This window comes from Corvus cornix, chromosome 5, assembly GCF_000738735.6.
Source record: "Corvus cornix cornix isolate S_Up_H32 chromosome 5, ASM73873v5, whole genome shotgun sequence".
Lineage (NCBI taxonomy): Eukaryota > Metazoa > Chordata > Aves > Passeriformes > Corvidae > Corvus > Corvus cornix.
Window position 1 is genome coordinate 23,681,618 of NC_046335.1, and position 23,382 is coordinate 23,704,999.

The 23,382-nt window shown below is 42.8% G+C and overlaps 1 protein-coding gene across 4 annotated transcripts; it reads left to right on the plus strand.

The window, feature by feature from the left end:
* The first annotated feature begins 406 nt into the window (after window positions 1-406).
* ENTPD5 (ectonucleoside triphosphate diphosphohydrolase 5 (inactive)) lies at window positions 407-23,133 on the plus strand. Of its 4 annotated transcripts, XM_039553436.1 has the most exons (16): window positions 614-967; window positions 2,799-2,912; window positions 5,841-6,118; window positions 7,335-7,414; window positions 8,684-8,827; window positions 9,186-9,261; window positions 10,863-10,898; window positions 11,719-11,807; window positions 14,383-14,462; window positions 15,672-15,733; window positions 17,120-17,221; window positions 18,071-18,211; window positions 18,549-18,605; window positions 20,102-20,217; window positions 20,383-20,507; window positions 22,882-23,133. In XM_039553436.1, the coding sequence occupies exons 3-15, from the start codon at window positions 5,902-5,904 to the stop codon at window positions 20,467-20,469; spliced, it is 1,287 nt and encodes a 428-aa protein (XP_039409370.1). In that variant the 5' UTR covers window positions 614-967; window positions 2,799-2,912; window positions 5,841-5,901; the 3' UTR covers window positions 20,470-20,507; window positions 22,882-23,133. The 4 variants fall into 4 exon arrangements, with proteins under 4 accessions (XP_039409369.1, XP_039409370.1, XP_039409367.1 ...); XM_039553435.1 differs by lacking the exon at window positions 614-967 and adding an exon at window positions 407-486 and having other exon boundaries at window positions 20,383-23,133; XM_039553433.1 differs by having other exon boundaries at window positions 20,383-23,133.
* Window positions 23,134-23,382: the final 249 nt, after the last annotated feature.

Consider the following 23,382-nt stretch of genomic DNA (forward strand, 5'->3'; position numbering starts at 1 on the left):
TCACGTGCTGAAGACCCGGCCACTGCCGCGCCTCTCCGCCGGGCTCGCTCGGTGTTCAGCTGTCCCTCGCGAAGGGGTCGAGGCGCCAACACCGGCCGCCGAATTCCCGCGGGAGGGCGCGGGCGGCAGGCAGGGAGGGCACGAGCGTTCGTCCCGGCAGCCCGGCCCGTCACGCGCCTTCCCGCCCGCGGGGGGCGCTGCCGCCCCACACGGCCCCGGCGGGACGGGCTGCGTGCCAGGGGGGGAGCTCGTGCCGTCCCGCCACGCCCGCCGGCGGCGACAGCGCCGGCCCCGCCATCGGGAGCCGTGCCGCCGATGGCTGCGCGCCGGGAGCGGTGTCGGGGCCCGGCGGGAGAGACGCCCGTTCCCGCGGAGGCCGCACGGCGCGCGCCCGCCACGCGCAACTCCCGCGACGGGCGGCGCGTCACGTGGGCGAGCTGTGACGCGGCACGCGAGGCCGGCGGGATGCGGCGCCGCGAGCGGCCGGTGAGCGCGCGCAGCCGGCGGGGGCGGGGGGAGGGGCGCGGCAGCGTCCGCGCGCTGCCATGGACACCGCGCGCCCGCCGCTCCCCCCCCGCCCGGTGCCAACGGCGCCGGGATCGGGAGCGCGCGCGGGGCGGCCGCCGTCCCGCCGCTCCGGGCTGGGTGAGCCCCCCCGAGCCGTCCTCGCTCCCGGCGCCCCGGGAGGGCGCTCCGCTGGGTGCGAGGCCGGGCAGGCGGCGGGAGACACGCGAAAGCTGCGCCGGCGTCTCCGTTACTCCTGGGAGCGGGCGGGAGGACGCTCCGTCCCGGTCAAGTGACAGCGCGGGCCGGCCGGTGAGGAGGGACGGGCGTTTCTGCGGGGTGTTCCTGCCGAGCGCCACCGGTGCCGACTCCGGGAAGAGCCGCGGAGTCCCGGGCCGCGCTCCCCGCCGCCGGCGGGGCACAGGGAGGACCGGAGGCTTTTGCCGGGGGAGAGGAAAGGAAGGTAGGGAAGGTTTTTAGGCGCGTTCAGGGCGAGGGTTTAGCTCGCAGCTGTGGGAAATGGAGCAAGGCAGGACGCGCTGGCGCCGGGATGTGCGGCAGGGACAGAGCCGACAGCCCCAGCGGCGGCGGGGTCGAGCGGGGGCCCTGAGGCGCCGTCTCCAGGGCATTCCCGGGGAGCGGCTGCGGGAGTCAGCACCGGAGCCGTCCCAGCCTGGCATGGAAGCAAAGCCCTCAGCGCCCCAAAGCTGTGCGCACCCAAGGTCGGTTTTCCAGGAATACCAGTTGTCCCAGGAAAAGGTGCCGTTAGATCCCCCCCAGGTGTGCGCCTTCGCGGCTCTGAAGGGGTGCCCACACCGCAGGAAGGAAGTGCAGCGGTCTCCTGGAAAAGATGCCTTGGTCTAATTAAGGAGTAGAATTGAAAACCCACTTGGCCAGAAATGTGAATAAATAAATAGTGTGTATTTGGAGCCTCAGTACGGGGGAAGAAAGATTAAAACTTCTGATAACGCGTGTTTGTGAGTTGGTTCTACTTTTTGTCCCTGCGGTTTAAAGCTCTAGAGTCAGAATTTTACTGAAAATGTATGCGCGCAAAGAATACTGTGCCATTATTTTTATGTAAATACTGGGAAATTCTGCCATTGAATTCAGTTATCCCTTCTATTGTGTCCTCTAAACAGTGTACTTTTAAGAAGCTTAAATTTTTGTCACAACAATCCAAGAAAGCTATTTTTTTCAATAGATAAAAATAAGTCCAGAAAAAGTGTAATAACTTTTTTTTTTTTCTGGGAAAAAAAGAAAGGTTGAAAAGTACTTACTTAGCCATGAGTGTTAAGTGTTAAAGCTCTCATCTGGGAGATGGATCTTGTGACCACAAGAGCTGCTCATCTGGAAAATAGATTTTGTTACTCTTTTAGCACAGGGGACTTTCCATTCTGAATGATTTTTGGTGTGCTTCAGCATGGAAGAACAATATTAATTTATGTAATTATGTAATTTTGCTTGTTTCCTAAAATATTTGCCTATCTCTTTATGTATCATTACTATTTATAATTAGTTTTGAATATTTCTGTGTATCCCCAAATATTTCCCAATATTATGTTAGGAAACAGAATGGAAATTCTTGTGTATCTTAGGTAAACTGCTTTTCCCTTCCCTCAGACCACATTCCCTTTTACAGGGAGATGCTTCTGTTGTGTGGTTAGTGTTTTGCATGTTATTTTGTCAGAAATAGTCAAGTATTGAATATTTCTTGTCTTGAAAACAGAGATACCAGTGTTTCTGTGTATGGTGAACTCCAAGTAAGGTTGTGTTTTGCTGTCTTAAGGTTAATTGTTATTATGGTATTGTTTTACTTCTGTTGTTTAAGGAGAGTTTGGTTGTGGTGTGTTGGGGTTTTTTTTCTTCCTATTCATGCTTTCAGTCTTGGAAGTCTCTATGCAACATCCCAGTACTTTTGGGTCATACGGTTTGTGTAGCTCCCAGATTTTTATATTGGAGGTAGTGCAGCTTTTTCATTTAGTACATAAAATCTGCTGTATACAGATGACATCTGCATGTGTTCCTCTGTGTTGGGAAATGAGTGTTCTGTCCTGTTTTGCTGGCTCAGGCCTCAGGGATGTTGAGGTCACCTGTAGCATTTGTGTAAATGTTTTACTAACTTGAACTCAGTTAACTTTCAACTTCGTGAAATTCATCCTGCGTGGTTGTATGAGCATGTTTCACTGCTTGTATTGAGCAATGATAAGCTCAAATTTGAATAAAGCAACTCAATTGATGTTTGGTGTGCCTTCATGACCTTATAACTTGCCTGATACATAGTCCACTCCTTTTAGCTGACAGCAAAGGTGAAGAAGTGCAGACACAGTGTCTCTTGCCGTGGTGCTCTGAAGGTGGTTTTCATTAGGAACCTCTGGAGTGGAACAGCTGTTGCTTCCATCCTGCTTCAGGTGTGTGCCTACCATGTTCATAATCAATGCTGATTATTGCTGCTCATTTTGAAAGACAGTAACTGAGCCTACTGATGGGGATCTGTAAGTTTTACCTTGCTGAACTGCTTGATTGCATTAATGAGCTTGTGCTCGAGTTACAATTACCTGCTTTCTCTTTTCTGTTTGTTGTTCAATTTCTCCACCCTGTTGTATTCTGATACCAGCTAGGACTTTTAAATTGTTTGAGAGGAAGTGTTTTGAAAATATTTTTCCTTCTCAGTAACTTATCTCTTGTCTATCCCTACCCTAACTTTTTTTCCGTACTTTTTTTTCTTTTTGCTTCTGTCTTTCCAAATTCTTTTTCTATTGCCATTTCTGTTATGCTCTGCTGATTTCTCTCTCTTGTCTCTGATTTCTTGCTCTCATCTATTTTCATTCTTCTTGTGGACATTGTTTTGCTAGTGTACTTGATTGAATGGACTTCACCATTCATTGAAGAGGTTCAGTGTGCTTTTTTCATTCTTAACGAGGGAGAAGAAAAATAAAATTCCAAGGTGATCGGTTGTGAGTTTATTGTTTCGTTGGGGTTTTATTTGTCCTTAGAAGTATAAAAGTGGAAAGAAAAAAAGTCAGGGGAAATGTAAAAAACAGAAAGTGTGAAATAGTGGTGGATATCTGAAAAGGATAGAGAAGAGAAACTTTGTGAGGGAGTTTCATGGGAGGCAAAGGTTCTTGTAGGTCTGGCAAGAAAAGTATGAGTTAATGATGGCAGTTGCTCAGATATTTTCGGATCATCTGAGATTCTGAGGCTTACATAAGTGTCACATGTGCTGTTTGTAATAGGACTCTGGAGTTTGTTCTTAAGGCAGGTGCTTGGGTTGTATTTGTGATAGTTCATCAAACAAAATCCTTACATTGCGTGAGAATAAGAACACCTCTTCGAACCTGCTGGAAGGTGGCTCTCACTAATGCCCACCCCCCCCCTCCTTCCTTCTTATGTTCTGTAAAAACAGTGCAGCTGTTTGGATTTTCAGTAGCCCTCCTTGCTGTGATGAAGCAAACCTGGGTAATGCCAGCTGCATCTTAGTACAAATCCATAGCTACAAAACTGCCAAACTGCTGGGCACTTCTCATCAACTCTCTTCAGGAGAGGGCTTTGTTACAGAACCAGGTATTTACTCCTTTCAACATAAAATGTGGATACTTTAGAAATTACTGCAATTGGAGTTGATCTGTCACAGACAGTGGCCAGGGCTGTTGTCTGCCAGTGGAATTGTGGTCAGTTCTTTTCAAGAGTGTGCTTCTAAAGCAGAGAGGATCAGGAGTCTGTGTTTCTTTCTGCCTGCATCTCTCTGCATTTGTGTGGAACAGGAGGATAAAAATAAAGGTCACAGCAGACAGGTGAGGTTACCCATCTGCAGTGGGCTGTGCACTTTGTTGGGCCTAGACATAGCAGAATGCTGGAGTGAGTTAGATGCCCAAGGAATGTGACATTTTTTGCTGAGAATGGGTAAAAGTTAATCTCACTAGGGACAAAGGTGAAGGATGGAAATAGTAAGTGTCTTACAAGGGCTGAATCTGGGATAAAAGGTAGTGGAGTATAAGTGAGCTCTTTGGGTGTGGGAGAAAGGTGTGTGGAAATAGAGGCTGTAGCAGGCTCACATAGAAAGGAGAGGGTTTAGGAATGAATAAATGTAGGATAGAGACAGGAAGTAAATATTTCAAGAGAATGAACATGGTGGAGCTGGGCAGATTGCTAAAAGACAGTCAAATGTAAGAGCAAGCCGTGGGTGAGGGTCTTGGGCAGAGCTGATGAACAGCCATATAAAGTAGAACATTCAGTGCTGTGGGTGGAGGGATGTGTTATCATGTGTCTGGAAAGTGATAAGGAGCTGTTTGCACCTTCTGTATGCTGAGTGTTCTGTGTGTAGGTTGGTGCAGGCAATACTGCGTATGGTGGGACATCTGGCCACATGCTCTTTTCTGCTGTTAAAGATGCCTATATTTTCTCCTCCTTTTTGCCTGGGCACCCCATAATTTCTGTGCCCACGTCTTTTATTAGCATTTCTTAGGAAAAAATACATGCAAAGAGATGGGTCTTAAAGGGGAGATGCAGTTGTATCTTGATGTCCAATACTGTGTAACACAGCTTTGGGCCTTTGGCCTGGGAAAGTGTTAGAAGCTGTGTAAGCAACCTGAGTGTTCAGGGCAACTGCTTTAGGTTTGTGAGGGTGTGTGGGTTTTGCTAGCAGGTTTTTTTGTTGTTGTTGTTCGTAATTCTAAAAATAAAAACCAAACCAAAAATACATAAAAATAAAATATGAAAAAATACTGAGAGGCAGAGCCCAGGTGCACTTCAGTTCAGCCCCTCTTGAGCAGCACAAGCTTTTCTCGGAGATGGAGATGGTGCTGGAAGGATATCCCTTCATTCTGTGTGCTAATCTCTCCCAGCAGCTGTTCTTAGCCTGAGATGAAATTCTCTTTGTTTGTGACTCTGAATAACACTTGTGTTCTGCCACAGCATCTCAAGTGTGTAAATGTTAGAGTAAAGTGGTTCTGCCCAGAGTTCCCCTCTGGCGATGCTTCTTTTCAGGTAATATTTGGACTTTTGGGAGGTTCTGGGGACTCTGAGTGTTGAAAATCTGCAGGACAGATAAGAGAAGGAAATAGTCTAAAAGTCAAAACTAGAAATACTGGAAAGCAAACCACTTTGTCTCTTCTGTGCTTGGGAAATGGAGAAACCTTTACTCTGAAAGAACAAATCAGTTAGATGTAGTTGTAGCACTAAGTGCAATAAAACAACTCTTTTTGGTTGGAGTGTTGAAAAGCACCTAAAGGGAGAATATATGTGTACAGAATTATTTATTTATTTTCTTTTTTTGACAGAGTTTTAAAGGAGAGAGCTCTTGGTAATTTCCATTCCTGCTTTTTTTTTCCTCTCTTCAGGACCTTCTGCAGCTCTGTGATTGTTGATACATGCTTGACAGCCTCAAAGGGTCCTGGCAAGATGGCATCTTCTAGACTTCCCATCCTTATAGCATTGGCATTTTCCTCTTTGCCTTTTGTTCTTTCACATTCAAACAGGGTAATGTGGTTTCAGGATTTCTTTCCACCTAATGTGTGCCCTATAAATGCCAAAGCAAACACTTTTTATGGCATCATGTTTGATGCAGGAAGCACTGGAACCCGTATTCATATTTACACCTTTGTGCAGAAGAGCCCAGGTAAGACCCCCATGTACATTGACTTAGGTTTCAACTGCTCAAAACAGTTTTGTTTTTTGCCAGCTCGGCATTTGAGGGGAGCTGAAGATTTCTACAGTTTGTCTTTCAAATGGTCCTCCTGCAGGTGTTTATTGTCCATTTGTCGTGGTGTTTTGCTGTGTAAATATCTTTTCCGTAGGTCTTTTGAGTCTGAGATACAATTCTGGGTATACTGGAGAGTTCTGAATTTTCAAACATTTTCGTCTCTGCAACTGTTTAAAAGGAATATCTCACTGAGATGAAAAGATACTTATGCTATTTTTGTCAGGTTGCATGTTAGCTTAAATTTTCACAAGAGATACTTGAATTCTGCATATGTTTGTCACATGTTGTAGCAAACTAAAATCAGTAAATTAGAGCGTTATTAAGTACTGAAGGTCTGAGCCATTTCCAGGAGAGCTGTGTTCAGATGCACCACACTCCAGTGTATCTGCTGCTCACATGGTGCAGAGGTGCCCGGTTTTGGCTGCACATGCGACAGGATTCAGGGGGATGAATTAGCTTGGGTACAGTGAGCCAGCAGGTTTGCAAAGGTTAAAGGCTGGTTGCTTGGACTTATGTGTCACATAGTACTGATGTGTCTTTGCATGACTTCATCCATTGTTTGGAAGGACTGGTACAAGGTCCAGTTCTGTTGGACTCAGCCTGGCTTGTAATACCTGATACTCAGGGATAGCTTCTACACCCAGGCTGCTCTGGGAGCAGTGGTCAAACTTGTTTGGCTTCTCAGCCAAGTACTTGAGCACAGTCAAGTCTTTTCTGTCTTTGTGAGTTGGATGAATCACCTAAGGATAATTGGGAGTTGATTGTGTGTCTTAATCTGCACTAATATTTCACAATTAGCTTGGGGACAGAAAGGGAAAGAATTTTTATTAAGAATAGGCAACAGTTATGTTGCATTGTTGTAACTTACTATAGGTCACAAATGCTAAATGAAGATAACTTTAATTATAACAACATGTTATTCATAAATTGTTTGTGGACTTGGTGGATACAAGGGCAACGTTCTGCTAAATATGTTCCTGAAGTGAAGGAGCAAGACTTATTTTAGGAGGGGAATAATCTTGTTTGCAAGGGGAATCAAGGATAGTCACTTTACAGGAGTTGAGGGCAGCCTTTCTTTTAAAGAAAAAGATTTGAGTTGTTGACTGTATCATGTAATGTTTTGTTTGTGCAGAAAACCTTCCAGAGTTGGAAGGGGAAATCTTTGAGTCTGTGAAGCCAGGTCTGTCTGCATATGCTGATCAGCCTGAAAAGGTAATACTATCCTTCATTCCCTGGGAGTTGGTCTTGCTGTTAATATCACTTAGATTCCACCAAGCAGTTCAAGTATTACTGGTTGCCATCGCAAAAAGTCAAGAAGAAATGTAAAAGTTCTACCACTGTGTCTCTAAACCTGTTCCTCTACTTTTGTGAGTTAATTTTACACAGCGAAATAGGAGCTTGGTGTTCTACATATTTCGTCAGTGGAACAGTGACTTAATTAATTGCTTAAATGTTTATATAACTAGACTATACGCCTTTGAGAATTTCAAAGACAAAGTGATTTTTGTCTCCAGCAGCATCAATGTTTATTTCCCCTACAGCTACCCCAAATATGAGTAAATGCATACTCTGTCTCATTTACAAATAATTTTCTCAGTTCTGAAGTAAGCTGCCATTTTCCAGCCACCCTGCACTGACAGGAAGCTCTTTCACAAACTAAAGGAGGTGCCAGAGAAATGATAGATTAGATACACTATCTTGTGTGCTTTAGCAGCCTTGAAGTTGGGGGGGGGGGGGGGGGGTAACATAATGGGGGTTTCAGGTTTCGCATTTTGCTCAGTTGGATTCCATACTACAGGAATTTGAGTGTGACACTTTATGGAAGAGTGAATGGATTTTTGATTTTTAAAAAATTTTAATAAGATCACCTATGATTTCAGTAAACATTATTTGTTGGATAGGAGAGGAGAACTCACCCCAAAAGAAATTTCTAGGCATTTCACAGGAGAATGTTTGTTGCTAGTGCCAAACTGTAATTGTTAGAGCAGTGAAAATAATTGAGAGCCAGCAGTGATGTCTGTACCTTGTGTGGTAACCATTGCACAGCTGGCATTTTAATTACAATATTTGCTATGGACACAGTTGGAATTCTTATGTTGCATTTAGGGAAATCTACAGGTACTTCCCTTTGCCTTGGTAGCCTCAGTCAGTAATTGCACCATTTAGTTTCATCATACTGCAAGATATTTAGGTTTGTCAGGTAATCGGTTCCCTCACCTCCCTTCATCCTTTCCAAAAAATACCTTCCGCAAACAATGATACTTATCTTCCCTAAAATTTATGAATAAACCTTTCCTTCCAATGCTAACATTCTCTTTAATGTTCTAATGAGATGTCTAGCATGGTTTTTGTACTTATCTTGGGTGTGGGTATCTTCTGCTATTGAATACTGTTTTCACAAGTTTTGAGGAGAAACTGAGAGGCCTATTCTCTGATGGCCTGTAGGAGGAAAGTGTAAGAAAAATGAATTTTTCCTTTCAGGGTGCTGAAACTGTCAAAAAATTGCTGGACATGGCCATAGATGCAGTGCCACCTCATCTCTGGAAGAAGACCCCAGTAGTGTTAAAAGCCACGGCTGGACTTCGCTTGCTGTCAGAGGAGAAAGCTCAGGCTCTGCTTTCAGAGGTAGTACTAAGTTGTTGTGGATGCACTTGTATTGTTCTCCCTGTTTCATCTTTCTTTTTTGTCATTCAGTTCTCTATTTTGTTTAGCTAAGAGAATGTCATCTATGAAAAGAGACTGTAATCCCATGATAGCATGAAACTCACAGAATGTCTTGTCTGTTCCTGAAATCCTCTGTCTTGCTGTGGTGGAAGGCATGGAGAGAGACCTACAAAACTTTTTTTCTTTCTTTCCTAGTCTCTACACACACTTGTCTTATTTTCTACTGCTGTGTAAAACAAAACTTTGTCACCCTCAGAGCACCTCAGAGCAGAACAAGACTTTGAAGACCAAGAAATCTAAACACTATTTCTTCCCTCAGGTGAAAGAAGTCTTTGAGGAATCACCATTTCTTGTTCCAGAGGACAGTGTTGGCATCATGGACGGATCTCATGAAGGTATGTTTTAGGAGGAGTAAAAGGTAAAAGCAAAGAGAAACGGGAAAAAGAGAGGTATCGTAGGAACATGAGAGGGAAAGAGAAATGGTCCCTAAACTAAGGGGAAAAAAATAAAAGGTTTCTTGCCCTGTTTGAAACAATGCAATCCTGCCCTTCCAAGGTGGTGTTTGTTACTTGGTCAGCTGTTAGGCTACAAACACAGATACACAAAGAGATTTCGCATGCTTTGGAACAAAACCTTGTCTCAACAATAAGTATTCAGGCTGATGCAGGCTGACCAGCTGAAGCCTGCTCTTGGGAAATAGTGCTAAAAAGATTGTGTAGCCTCTGAAAGGCTACATGACAATATATAGCAAGCTGGGAAGCTTATGGAAAGTGCCTTTTAAGTTCTGCAATATCAGAATTAAAAATAACCTGTTATGATTAGCTCATCAATTTTCAATCTAAAATTGGAAGGATTGTGACTATTAGAGGACAATGAAGGATAATTGGCAAGTATCAAAAATAGATAAGTAAATTATAATTTTTAAAATACTCTGTTGGGAAAAATACAGCTAGTAAAGTAGCAAGGAAGTACTGTAAAATACAAGAAAAGGTAAAATATGTTGTAGGTTTGGAATGAACAATGATTTTGCAGTGCAGAAAAAAACACTCTAACATTCTGGCTACATATCCAGACATACTACCTTGGAGAATAGGCAAGTAATAATCATCTGTGTGGATGCCTGATGAAAAGAGCCATCCTGTCATGTTATGTTCAGTTCAGAACACTTCCTTATGGCAGATAAATTGCCCATTTGGAAAGTGTTGAAGGAAACCAAGAAGAATTATCACAGTGCTTAAACAACTAATAAATTGAGGAAGATTAAAGACCAAAATCTGTCCACGTGGGCCGAGAGAAAAGGAGAAGTATCATAAAGTCTTCAAGTATTTGATAAGTATGGTGCAGTGTGTAGTTTGTCACTAGGATTAATGGGTGAATTGTACAGTCAGGAGAACTGTTGTACTGACAGGGGGCAGGACCAATGAGGCATAATAGAGCACAGGGTAGCTTGCCAAGTTTATTTAAAATCCCTACCTCTTCTACTGTCATATGTTTGCCTGTGTTTGGGTGAGAATCATGCCAGTGTCAAGCAAGCCACTGGAGTCAAAGGAGCTGTTTGCATTTTACTGGTTGCTGCTCTGTCTGTAGTGTAATTATAGAAACCTCAAGATTAAAACACAGAGTGGTGTGAATGCAGTTTTCAGATTAGGAATTGAAATGCTGGACTGCAAAAATGGGCCCAAGGAAGCTTGTGCATTGTGTCAGCTTATTACTTCTTTGTATGTTGCTTGGATAATAGATATGATTTGTGCATGCTGGAGTTGCATGGATATTACAAAGTCCTACCTATTCCAACTCATGAGGCTTGTGTGAATGACTAATGCATAATAAAATTTAATTATGAGTTTGAAATAGTCTCTGAAGTCTGGGGTGGTTAGATTAAGTTTGTAATGACTTCCAGGTAAATAAATAACATGTGGAGGGCTGGTAACAGTGGGTAGGAGATTATGGGAGTATTCAGTGGTGACTTTTTTTTTTTTTTTTTCATTCTTCGCAGGAATTTTAGCCTGGATCACTGTGAACTTTTTGACAGGTAGTTAATTCTGTGTAACTGCTCTCTAAGCTTGAACTCGAGTCTCTTCTGTGGAGGTGATCACCCTAAGTTCCTCTGCCTTGGCCATGCTTTTCCTCCCCACTCTGTGACCAGTGCTAAAGCAGTGGATTGTCTTGGGCAGACTGTGTTCCAGAGTCTGTAGTAAGAAGGAGACATCTGAACCACTAAGGTGCCAGAATTTACACAGGGCTGGGAGGCACTGGCAAGCTGGTTTCTCTAATGTATTGGAGAGTGGTACTGCTGATGTGTGGGAAACAAGGGCTTGCAGTGTTCTTCATCCCAGTGTGAGCTGTGCCACTACAATGGTGTTGCAGGGCATGGTGCCTTAGCACTATGGCCCTAAGAGCTTCTGGGAATGCAATCTAGTGATAAGAAAATCAGCACTCTGGGAGATACGTGACCAAGCAAAAAAGCTGCTCTGGATGATTTGGCTCTTACTGCACTTCCTCCCCCACTGCTTTTTAACAGCTGTATGATGGTTACAAAATTTGTGTACTCTCCCTGAGAGCCTTCTGCAGGAGATACTTTGTCTCTTACTTTCATCTTTTGCTTGATACCTAGAGATTTATCTGCTTTTGTCTCTTTGGAAGAGAGATTGGAATCAAGGAAGAAAGTCTGTGAATCTTTCCATAATACCTTCTGTTTGCCTATCTGCTCTCTCTGAGGTTTTTTCTTTAGAGGGCAGCTCCTGTATTGCTGTGATACTGTGATTACCTGGTGGCTGCCTGAACATCCACACAGTGTCTGCATTTTAGCATTTGTGAACTTGGGGCTGTTCTGAGCATGGTGTTGTTTGCAGGGCAGCTGTCTGGCCAGAACCAGCAAACTGTTGGGACTCTGGACTTGGGAGGAGCGTCAACCCAAATCACATTCCTGCCGCGGTTTGAGGTGAGGAGTGGTTAAAAGTGCGTGGGTTGGGACTGCAAGGCTGGTGGAGAGACCTGAGCACAGCTGCATCCTGTCATATCGCTTTGTCATCAGTGGCACAAGCAGAACATCTGTGGTTTACAGAACATCTGTATTTCTGTTCCCTTTGAGATCAGTGTTGGCTGATAGGCACTTGCAAACAAAGGAGCCTGAAAAACGAGGAAATAAAAAGAAAACAAATGAGTAAAACCAAAACGACACAGCTTTTGTTTTCTAGACTCAGGCTGGGAAAGCCTTATTAATATTGATATGACTGTGTATTCAACAAATGTAGAACATTTCTAGGCAGTATTCTTGAATATTAGAAGAAATGTAGGGGCTGTTCTATCTTTTATTTTTCTTCCCCATTCCAGTCTGATAACAGATCTTCACTAAGTTTTGGAGGGCAGGAGTGTTGTATGGGGTAAATGTCTTTAATAGTAGCGCAGTCAGTTCTCTGTTTTCTTATCAATTTCTTCTCATTCCTTCTGAGAACTCCCCTCTCTGTTCCTCAGACATCTCTGCTGGATTTTTTAGTAGTTCTATAGCTCTTTAGAAACGGTTTGAACTGGGACCCAAGTCTGCAGTTTGCATGAGAAAATTACATGAGTAATGGAAAGGCACTATAGCATTCTGGACCTTCATGTTGCTCTTTCTGAAGGAATAATTTCTTTAACATTTTTTGTTCATAGAACTTGAGCTTCTCAAAGGATGTTTGGTGACCATGAAACACATGGCTTTCACATCAGGATATTTTAATTCTGCAGTCGTGTGTTATGTTGAAACATGACATACAACCTTATCCTGTTCAGCAAAATGTCAAGTATATGCTGGGTTTGTCCTCTGTTTTGTGTTGATAACACCTGCTGAAGTGGGCACTGGACCAACAGGAAAGGGTGTTGCATGTCAGGGTTTCGGAGAATAAATAGAACTGTGTAATAGGCTGAGCTGCAATTTAGGATTAAAATTTCCCCTTCGAGCCTTGCAGTAAAAAGCCTTGAGTGTTTGCTGCTGACCAGGACTAATGGTGTGAATTTGTAGGGCAGTGTGGAGTCAAGGTTCATGTTGCCTCTCTGTACTATGTCTGCTTCTCCCCTGTGTTGTCAAGTTCAAATAAATAAGCTCAGCATGTTTTTGGGAGTTTTTCCCATCTGACGGAATTGGCGGGTATGCCTCCCTTTGATTTGCAGTGGGGATTTTTCCTTCCTGCAGTCTGAGGCAGACACATGTTTGCTCTTGTATTAGTTTTGAAGAAAATACTGTAATAGTAAGAGATTCATTAATTAAATATGAATTACAAGCAAGTAGAGAACATATAATGATAACTGCATGGAGCTGATTTTAGTTTCATGGCATTATTGCCAAAGTTAAAAGCAACTGAAAAATAATCATAATAATTATGAAATTGTCTGTCTGGTGTCTGCCTCCTTTTTGTGAAAGTAGGGCATGAAAAAAGACAATTGTTTTCCCCAAACTAATTTTTTTTTAGGATCTCTCCTTTTAAAAAGTTTTTGTGATGTAAGGTTTAGAAACAGAACTCAAAATATGGCAGAGTCTGTGTGTATGAGGCCAAGGATGTGACTGTCATTTCAGTGATAATCAGTTTGAGACCCAAAACAAATTTTGATATGTATTTGGTCAGGAGAAGCTCAAACTGAGTACTGCCACATTCCTTTCAGCTTTGAGCAGGCTTCTGGCTTGGACTCTAGAAAAAATAACCCAGATCTGGATCTCCTTACTTGAATGGTAACTACAGGACTGTGCAGCTTCAATTCTTTCGGAGATTCTGCTGCTTGGCCCAGAATAACAGTGTCTGATGGAAGTGCACAGAGCCAAGAAGGGATGGGAGAATGAGGCCATGAGGTGCGACAGAAACTGGGATTCAGAGTTTGGGGACTGGACATGAAGAAACAGTAAATGGTCGCTAAAGTGGTTCAGCCTTACAAGAGTGTGAGTTAGTCTGTCAAGAAGATAGGTCAGGGTACCAGTGGGATGGAGGTGTGCACAGAAGGAAGACTGTGAGAGGGAGAAAACTCCAGGTGGTGAGACAAGAGGCTAATTTAGGTGAAGCAGCCCTAAGACTGGGAGTGAGTGGTCACAGTGTTTCCTTGAGTACTGGCAAGACATTTGACATGGTGAAAATGGGGCCTTATACTTTGTATTTTTAATTCTTCTGAGTACCTCAGTTTAGGTGCCTAGTGTGACTTGCAAAAGTTCATAGCACTTCTAGTGCAGCTGATTTTTTTTGGGGACTCTGTACATGTAGAGTAGCATGTAAGTACTCTAGAAAAATTCAGGTTGCCTGAATTAGGAAGTGTTTTCATCCTGATCTGTTGTGCTTGTGTACATTGAAGTAACACAAAGATGCATATAAATAAATCAGTGTTAAAAGCTGCAGATGTTACAGCAGTGGCACCATTGAAAAACTGTTCTTTGTTTTCAAAGCAGATCAGATGAGTGTGCAGTAAACTCTATGGGTATATCTGTGATATTACATTAAAATTGGTGATTCTCTATGGCATAATATAAACTAAAATATTTTTTTCTTAACTTTTAGGAAACTCTGAAGGAAACCCCTGGGGATTTTCTTACCTCATTTGAAATGTTTAATAGCACCTACAAGCTCTACACCCACAGGTGAGGAGCAAAAGATTACTATTTCTGCTGGGGAAATAAGTCTTTTTTTGCAGCCCCTGAGCTAACATCCTGGTACCAGCAGCACAGATCATGACATTTTTACTACTTACCTGCATGTAACAGTAGAAGAGGAACATGGCATTAGTTGGCTGGAAACATTCCAGATTTATGGTTAATGTCACTACAATGGAATATTAGGCAGTCTGTCAAACGAAGAGAAAGCATTATGAGTCCATATTTAAGGAGAAGAATTCTTATTACTGGATTCAAGCCAAATATTCTGAAACAAGCAGAAAGGTAGATGTTGTGCCAGTAGTCAGAACTAAGCATGATCAGAGATTTGGAAGGAGGACTTGCCTGAGACTTTTTCCTTAGTGGAGTGAACATTACCATCTCAGTCAGTTATAGAATCTGTTTACTTGACAGCAGAGCTGGTCTAATAGTCATCCTCTCCTAGTCCTTACATTTGCTGATATAATGAGTGCTGTAGTCATCTATACAGTCTATTAGATCACCTAAAATAATTGGGATTGAAAAATCATCTCCTAAAAATTGAGAGAGAGCTGGAGGTTAGTTTAACTCTGAGTATTTTGCAGACATTTAAAATTACATGACAAAAGTGGTAAGTGGCCAGAGGTGGGAATGAAAGGGTCAACAGGATTTTAATCTGTGTTGCTACAATGTGTGATGACATTCCCATAACATTGTTCACATTCTAGCTTATAATGAATGTAGCAGTTACTTGTGGAGTCAAACAGGTGAATTTCACATAAAGCCACAGTTCCCTTTTAGTGGGAGGTTCTGCACTCTGCCCTAAGAGCACATAGTCTTGTGTGTGTTATATAAGATTGGCTGCCCTATTCCTTATGCACTCAGCACATACCTTCTTTCTCCCTTGTAAATGCACCTTGGTGGTGCATTTTTGCTTTTCATGATCATCTTGCATAAATACCACATCAGTTCTAACCACTTTCTGCAGTTTTAGATTTACCTATTTTACAACCCCTTGTATTTCTTGGGTTTGTGTCACTGTTTTGGCCCTTGGGGTTGTTCTGGCAAAGGGAACTCTGTTTTAGAGAGGGGAGCCTTGTGGGAAACAGAGGAAGGAAATTTGGTTTGGGTGTTCCAGGACTTAGGAAGAGGGGTATGGGTAAAGCATACCAGATGTGCAGGAATTAAGACTATAATGTCTGTCTTTGATGTTCACAGCTATTTGGGGTTTGGACTAAAAGCTGCAAGACTGGCAACTCTTGGAGCTTTGAATATGGAAGGTATGTTCATATGATAAAACATCCAAGATTTTTGAAGAGATGCTTAGACTTCTTTGTGTCAGCAGCCCATTTCCTGTGTGTCTTCACTTCTGTATCTTGTGCTTTTCTATGTTTCTGATGGTATATATTTGTCTGAAAATAGCTACCACTTGTTAAGGAGTTGTCTTGTGAGACAGCTGCTTTTCCCTATTTTTAAGTTCAGCCAGCAGTGACACCTGAGTGCAAATTCCAGAAATGCACATGTGGGAACATACAAACACCATGGCCAGCCACAAACACAGCTTTACAAGCATCCACAGAAGCATAAAACAGCATGAATAGATCCTTTTCCTGAGGGTTGCTGCTTAGGCCGAACCCTCTTTGTAGGCCCCTCTGGGATCTGCCTGGCCTGTGGTGTTCCCCAGAGCTGTTGTGTGCACCACCTAGTCTAGATGGAAGCCCACAAGCACATCACATGCTCTCGCTCACTAACCTGAGTGCCTACTCACATTCCTGAGTCTTTCCAGTCTCTCACCCAGAGCTTGGGCCTTTTGTCTAGTCTGGCCAGAACATGGGGTCTTTCCACCTTCTGGATTCTTACTTGACAGCTAGCTGGACTTGTGATAATTACTGGAGTGTACTCAAATCAAAAATAGTTGGGAATAGTGATTAAGAAGAAGATAGGACAGACTGCAGTGATTGGTCACAAGGCTCACACAGAAAAGCACACTGACCAGGTGCCTGCGTACTTGTGCTTGTCTTCTTTTATAGTCCCCTCTGGTTTGCCATACTTGCACTTCACTGATCCCTTGATTCCCCCCTTTCCCAGCCTTTGAGCCTTTCCCTAACCATCACATGGTAAATTTTGCTGTCCCACAGTCTGCCTCAAGCATTCTGTTAGAAGTTTGCTTTTTATGTGAGACCTGTGTGCGGCAATAATCATGTTCTCAGTTACAGTATTTCTGGTCGAACCCTTCAAAGGTACATTCCGTGGATCCTGTAGTGGCCATTGATCTCCGCCTTAGGAGTTCATCTTCATTGCTCAGTTGCTGTTTGTCTTGGTTATCTGCTGTCATTAGGATTCGTGTATCTGTGTGTTTATTACCTAATTTCTTGTCTTCTGGGGGGGAAGAACCATTATCCAGATATCCTTGTATCATTTATCTCATTAAGAAATGACAAGGCCAGCTGCTCTGCTGTTTGCAGGACAAAACGGACACAGCTTTTCCAGACTTGAGACAGGTCCTTAATTTGTAATCAGTTAGTGCCACATCCATCAGTTCAGATTTTTGTACTTTTTCTTAAAGACTTTTTATTAAAGATCTTTCAACCTTTTCTGGTTCTGCATATTGATCAATATCTGTGTTAAATTCTGTGCGTTCTGACTCTTCTCTGCTCTCATTCCAGTTGTGGATGGACAAATGTTCCACAGTTCTTGTTTGCCGAGGCAGTTGGAGGCAGAGTGGCACTTTGGGGGAGTGAAATACCGGTATGGTGGCAACAAAGAAGGTAAATTGAGGAGACTTGTTTCTTTTACAATAAGTCTTATCTCCAGAATCTGAGTTTTTCCTTGTCAAATATTTAACCAGTTAATTGATGATGATTGGGATACGAAGGATACCTGCCCACTTGTAGAGGTTGACTTCTGAGAAATCCAAATTAAAATTTGAAGCTGTAAGAGTAGCTGACCTGTACCCTGTCCTCTGACTGTGAGCTCTTACTACAAATTATACCTTTTATAGGAAATGTTAAGAATTACTTGTGCAAATAAGGCAGGTTTTTCTCAAGCTTTGAGCAAAGTGCACAAATTCTGTCTGTGTTAGGGTACAAACATTTCGGCCTACCAGTTAATCTCACTTGTGGAACTATTTCTTAAGAGTCTCTAATAATAATAAGTCTGTAATGCTGCATAGAGAGGGTGAGTCTGCTACCATCATAGGCTTGAACAGATCAGGGAACATGAGAGCTGAGTTGCAGATTTGGTGTGTGTGGAGTGGGTTGGTAAAATTACGGTGTGATGGGGAGGGAAAGCAAGGTTTTATCTAACAGGTGGCAGCAAATGTAGAAGATTCTGCTGACTACAGAACACGTCAATGGGAGTTTTGTCTGATATGGAAGTAGTTTGCGTGGTGTTTCTTTCAGACACAGCAGTGATCTGCTCTAACCAGTTCTATTTGATGATGGTGTTCTAGAGTCCTTGCCTGCGTGCAGGTGCCATGTTGGATTACAGAAGGGATATCTAAGTTCTCCTTCTGATGCTTTAATCTCTGCTTCTTTCATTTTTCCTCCTGTTGCCACTATTTCTTCCATCTCATGCATATGCTCTTTGGCTCACCCCATCTGTGTTTTTCCTGACAGGAGAAACAGGATTCAAGCCTTGCTACTTAGAAGTACTCAAGGTTGTCAAAGGGAAACTTCACCAACCAGATGAGATTCGTGGAAGTTCCTTCTATGCTTTCTCCTATTACTATGATCGAGCAGCTGACACGAACCTAATCGGTAAATTTGGGATAATCTACTATGTGTCAACCAGAAGGCAGACAGAGGAACCCTGGAGGCTGGAACCATGGAGAGGAGAGGAAAGGAATGTTATTGAGAAAGAGGAGATACACAAAATGCCTCAAGGGAATGACATTTATCTGTCACTACAGTTTGGTGTTCAGAGTTCAGCACATGAAACATGCTCAGGGCTTCAGTTACGCCTGCAGCTCTGACTTCTGTTCCAAAGAGGTCTCACTCCTAGTGCAGGATCACTGAGTTGCACTCTAGGGTCAACTGAGATAAAGAACTCAGATGCTATCAGGTCTATGACGATGTTTTCTCACATCTTTTTCAGATTATGAACAAGGAGGTGTTTTGGAAGTGAGAGATTTTGAAAGAAAAGCCAAAGAAGGTAATTGTCATGATTTGGGAAACCGGTTTGGACAAGAAATAACAGAAATATGAATGTGTAGGCAGTACATAATGTGAGTTTGACTGGGAAGAAAAGCAAATTTATTTAATCTTTATTTTTCTTACACCTGTCACGTTGCTTTTATTAGTCAAAACCTCTAACTGATGCAGAAGACAATACTGATAGAGCAGTGAGGGGTTGGTGGCTTTAGGGCTCTGTTGAGGAGAAGGAGATAGTTTGTGTCAGTACAAAAGAAAGTGAATTTGCTGTATCAAGAGCTCCTTCTGTCAAACTGCAGCTCTCTGAGTCTAAGAGAGCGCTGACTTCTGTAAGTCTGTCACCTTAAATCCTATTTAATCTCTAACAAAATGGAGGGAGAGAGTAAAGGATTTTAAAGTCAGACGGCCTCTTCTGCTTTCCTTTACCTCCCTGTCTTTTTTCCTGAATGCTTGTTCTGGTTTTGTACCTCCTGTGGATAAAGAGCTCCCATCTTGCCTGGCTACTGATGTCTAAAAGCAAGTTACCTCTGAACTGTGATCATTCTTGTGAGAATTAGTAGACGTTATTTTTCAGCAGAAGATACTTAATTACGTAGTTCAGGACTGACTTTTTTTTCTAAAATAAGATCTAAATTTTAATGATTTTTCAGTTAAATTTAATCTCCCTGGAAACTTGGATGATTTTGAATAGGGGGATTAGGCTCTAAAGTTTGAGTGTGGGTTGGTTGTTATTTTTTCCCTGGATAGAAAGAGATTTTATTTCCAAAGTCATGGCTAAGACGTTACCTAACATTATCAAACCACTTACTTAGCTTTCAGGAGCATCAGGAGATCAATTCTGTGATCCTGAATTACTTCTTCTCTACCTCCTTTCAATAGTAGAAGCATGCTGCTCATCTTTTCTTAGAAGGAAGTGAACTCCGCTCTTGCTGCCGGTAGAACAGGGCAGTAACAGTAGGTCTAGAAAATGATGCTTAGTGTAAATACATTTCCCAGTCACTGTCACCCTGACTATGGAACCTTGATTAGCTGCAGCAAGGGAGCGGTTGGTTGGGCAATGGCTTCTTCCATTTCCTTGGATATGTGTGGTTGGAGAAAATAAAGTAAACTGCCATCCTAGAAGGTGGAATCCATTGCTGGAGCCATCTCATGGAGAATAGATGAGGAAAACAAGTGATTCCTGAAAAATAAGTAGCCTACCAACACCCTGCTAGTTATCAGTTGAGCAGAGGTTCTTCAAAAGAGCTGTGTGGATTATGTTACTGTAATAAGAGATGTACTTATGATGGAGTCAAGAGAAGCTGGATGTACTATATGGTTTATTCTCCAACATTGTAGAACAGCTCTGTAGCATGTACCACGTGTCGTATATACCCACTAATAGAAGAGGGTGGCTTGTTTTAGTAAGCTTTGGCTTGAGTTCAGTTCAAATGTACAATGTGGATTAAAGCTCTTATTTTGCTGAGATCCCCTTTTTTTTCTTTTGTCCTTTTCTAGTCTGTGATAACATGGAGAGGTACAACTCAGCCAGTCCTTTCCTCTGCATGGATCTCACTTACATCACTGCTTTATTAAAGGAAGGTTTTGGATTTAGGGACAACACAGTCTTACAGGTGAGCAAAAGCAGTTAAATCCCTGTCAATCAACATGCAGTAGTTCATTTTTCTGGCTAATTATCTACTGAATCTTTCCAGATTTGTAACATGTGGTTGCTGTCATTCGTGCAACATACAAATCTAGAGAACTGTCAGGAACAACTTGTTTTTCTTCCTTTATAGTTGACAAAAAAAGTAAACAACATAGAGACAAGCTGGACTTTGGGTGCTACTTTTTACCTGCTGCAGTCTCTGGGGATGACCTATTGACCTGTGATGCTGCTGTGGACTTCAGCATTTCTGAAAGGGTGAGAAAGTAAATTGCAATCTCCGGGTATGTTGTTCAGCTGGGACTGGTCACAGAGCAGAACATGGACCAAAGATACACGACTGATCTTTATCCCGGATTGGCATTTTGCCTAATGAGAGTTGCCACAGTATGATTTATAACTGTGATTGCCATAAATGATCCAGAATCTGCCTTAAGAAAGTCAAAAGGTCTAAACTCCAGCAGAGGATACGCAAGGGGCTCAAAACCAGCTTTCACCAGCAAGTTTGTTAGAAGCACAGAGTTCCTGGATGTGGTGGCAGACTACAGACACGTGACTCCCCTACCCCTTCTATTTAAACATACATAACTTAAGTTTGCTTGTGAGATGTTAAATACAAAAATTAAAAATAGCATCAACAGTCATTCAGAGAAAAGTGAACAACTCTGGCTGCTGCCAACCTCAGTGTTCCAAGAATCCAGCTGCTAGCTTAGCTAATACATGGCACAAATATTCCAGTGTTTCAAGAAAGGCCTGCTATAAGTACACTTTGGGCATGATTTTGGGAAAGATGTTGGCTAAAACATAGTAATTTACCAAGCCTTTTTTTTTTAGGCAGTAGTCATTTCCTAAGCAGAATGTGTGCCTGACTGTTTCAGCTTTGCTGCCCTTCACAAGTCTGTACAGCTACACTGTACATCCAACTACGACTTGATAAATTTATTCATTTAGCATGTAGTCATAACACATAGCTGTGCTGGCACAACGAGGCAGCAGTGCCAGCTACTGAAACTCCACTGCCAGAAGATGTGCTTGTCACATTCCACCCACAAGGGGATTGCAGTCAGATGAAATGGCTGATCTGACAGCTCACTTTGCTTTGAGAGCCAGTTCTGTTTCTCTGCTCTCAGCAAGGCACTCCACAGACTTCTTCCCTCTGCTGCTGGTGCTCCTCAGGTTCTTGGGTGAACTGATTCAGGACACCAGACTTGAGGTGGTGCTCACTCAAAAGTCTAGTGCTATCCCAAGGCACAGCGAGACCTGCTGGGCCATCGAGCTGTCCAAGCACCACAGCCCATTTTGTTGGAGTGAGCTCTAAGGTGTGATTTCCCATTTGAAACCCATCCATTGCCCTAAGTAAGAACAGCTGTAGAGACTTTTTCCACCCCATGAAGTAATTGGCAGCTTGCTACTGTCGTCTCTTCCCCAAGGAATGTATAAGGTACAGGTGAATTTACCCATCACAACAAAGAGGTATTACTTGTGTGACTAACAGAAACTTTAATCCACTGATCTCTTGAGATGAATACTTTCCTGTTGGGCAGTTGCAGTTACCTGTTTGCTCTAAAACACCTTTCCTGCTTCTGTCAAACCAAAGACTACCCTCACACTCCCTTCTCTGCAAACTGGATTTGAAAATAATTGGTAATTCCCAGCAAGGGGAGGAAGTAGTGCACTCATGGCTTCAATGGTCTTGCCAAACAGTTTGGAGACTTAGAAATCTGCCTGTGAACATTAGTCCTTTTCTTCTAGTTAGCAGTGCAAGTTTTCCTGTGGCTGATTAAGCTACCCCTTCTCATATCTCAGGTTTTACAGCACAAGGGTGCAAGGCATGCTTTTGGTCTGCAGAACAAGGTGACTGCAAATGCATTTCATTTTGTCTTCAGTGAACACTTTTGTATTCTCAAAAAACATGAAGTAGGATGCAGTGGTTACTGGCCAGGCTGCATTATCCTGAGAACGAGCTAATTTAATAATCCAAAAGTCATCTTTCAGTCTGAGCCAGTGCTATGACAAACTCCTGGATCTTGAGGCTAAGAGCTGTCAGCAGTGAGGCTGTGTTTTGAAGAGGAAGGGTAGGTGGGATGCTCTACCTAAGGGAGAAGCAGCAGCATTATCTGCCCCCCTTGAACACACACTAACCCTGAGGAGTGCTCGAGAGCTGGGTTTTGTCTGAAGCAAGGAGGGGCTAGAAGGGTACCATGCAGAGGAAGATGTTTTTTCTGCATTCTTTTCCTCAGACTCTGGTACTACAAATGCTAGGGGGGAGCATCTGCTTCCCAATACCAAAGTTGAATTTAATCTGAATGCTCAGGGCCTTCATTTGTCAGTGGCACAATTCATTAACTGAAGCAAAACTGCTGCTATTACTGGCATGATCCTTCAGTTATGGGAGAAACAAAAACTCTGTTAAAAAGTTAAGTTTTGCAAGAAATTGCAGAATTGAGCCCCTGCTGTTTACATCTGAACTACCCAAGTGGGTGGGGGGATCTGGACAGCCCAGTCAAGTCCTCACACTTACCCTAGTGCAATGAGATTATTTATTAGCTAAAGTAAAGAGTAAGCAGCCTTTTAAGAGAAGAGCTCTACTTGCCGTCCTGATTTTTATCTCTTCCTTTGTAATGTCTTTTAGCCAGCCACTAACAGGAACTGCCTAATATGAGTGACTACAGAAGCACAAGTCATGGCTTTCAGTTAAGAACTCATTCTTTCTGATGTTAATTTCTGATACTGGTCAACCATATGTGTAAATCTGGCCCATGGACAATGCTTTAATTTTGTGAGTGGCAAGTGTCTAATGCGAGAAAGGCTGGTGTTTGGAACCTAAGACAGAATATCTTGAATTGTCTATTTTAGTAATTAAAGCATTTTTAACAATATTCAAGATGTTGTGGTATTGTTTTCTTTCTCAGATATTATTGTTGCCTTGTATCTTTTCCATGGAGCCTTTAAGACTAGCTAGTTCCACGAGAGACACCATTATTAAATAAAGCACCAAGAGAAAGGCAGGGAAGAGGGTGAAAGAATGAGGGACAGTTTTAAAATATATCTGTCACAATGAGTTGTCTCCCTCTGCTGCAAACTACCCCTCCTATCTGAGCTGAGGTGTTCAGCTGAGCTGAACCAAGGAGTG

Bases quoted from the DNA above. Each gene is read 5' to 3' on its own strand.
- ENTPD5 (XM_039553435.1), top strand. From the start codon at position 5,902: ATGGCATCTTCTAGACTTCCCATCCTTATAGCATTGGCATTTTCCTCT. The intron at 11,808-14,382 runs GTGAGGAGTGGT...CTTAACTTTTAG, and splicing joins CATTCCTGCCGCGGTTTGAG to GAAACTCTGAAGGAAACCCC. The intron at 17,222-18,070 runs GTAAATTGAGGA...TTTTCCTGACAG, and splicing joins GTATGGTGGCAACAAAGAAG to GAGAAACAGGATTCAAGCCT.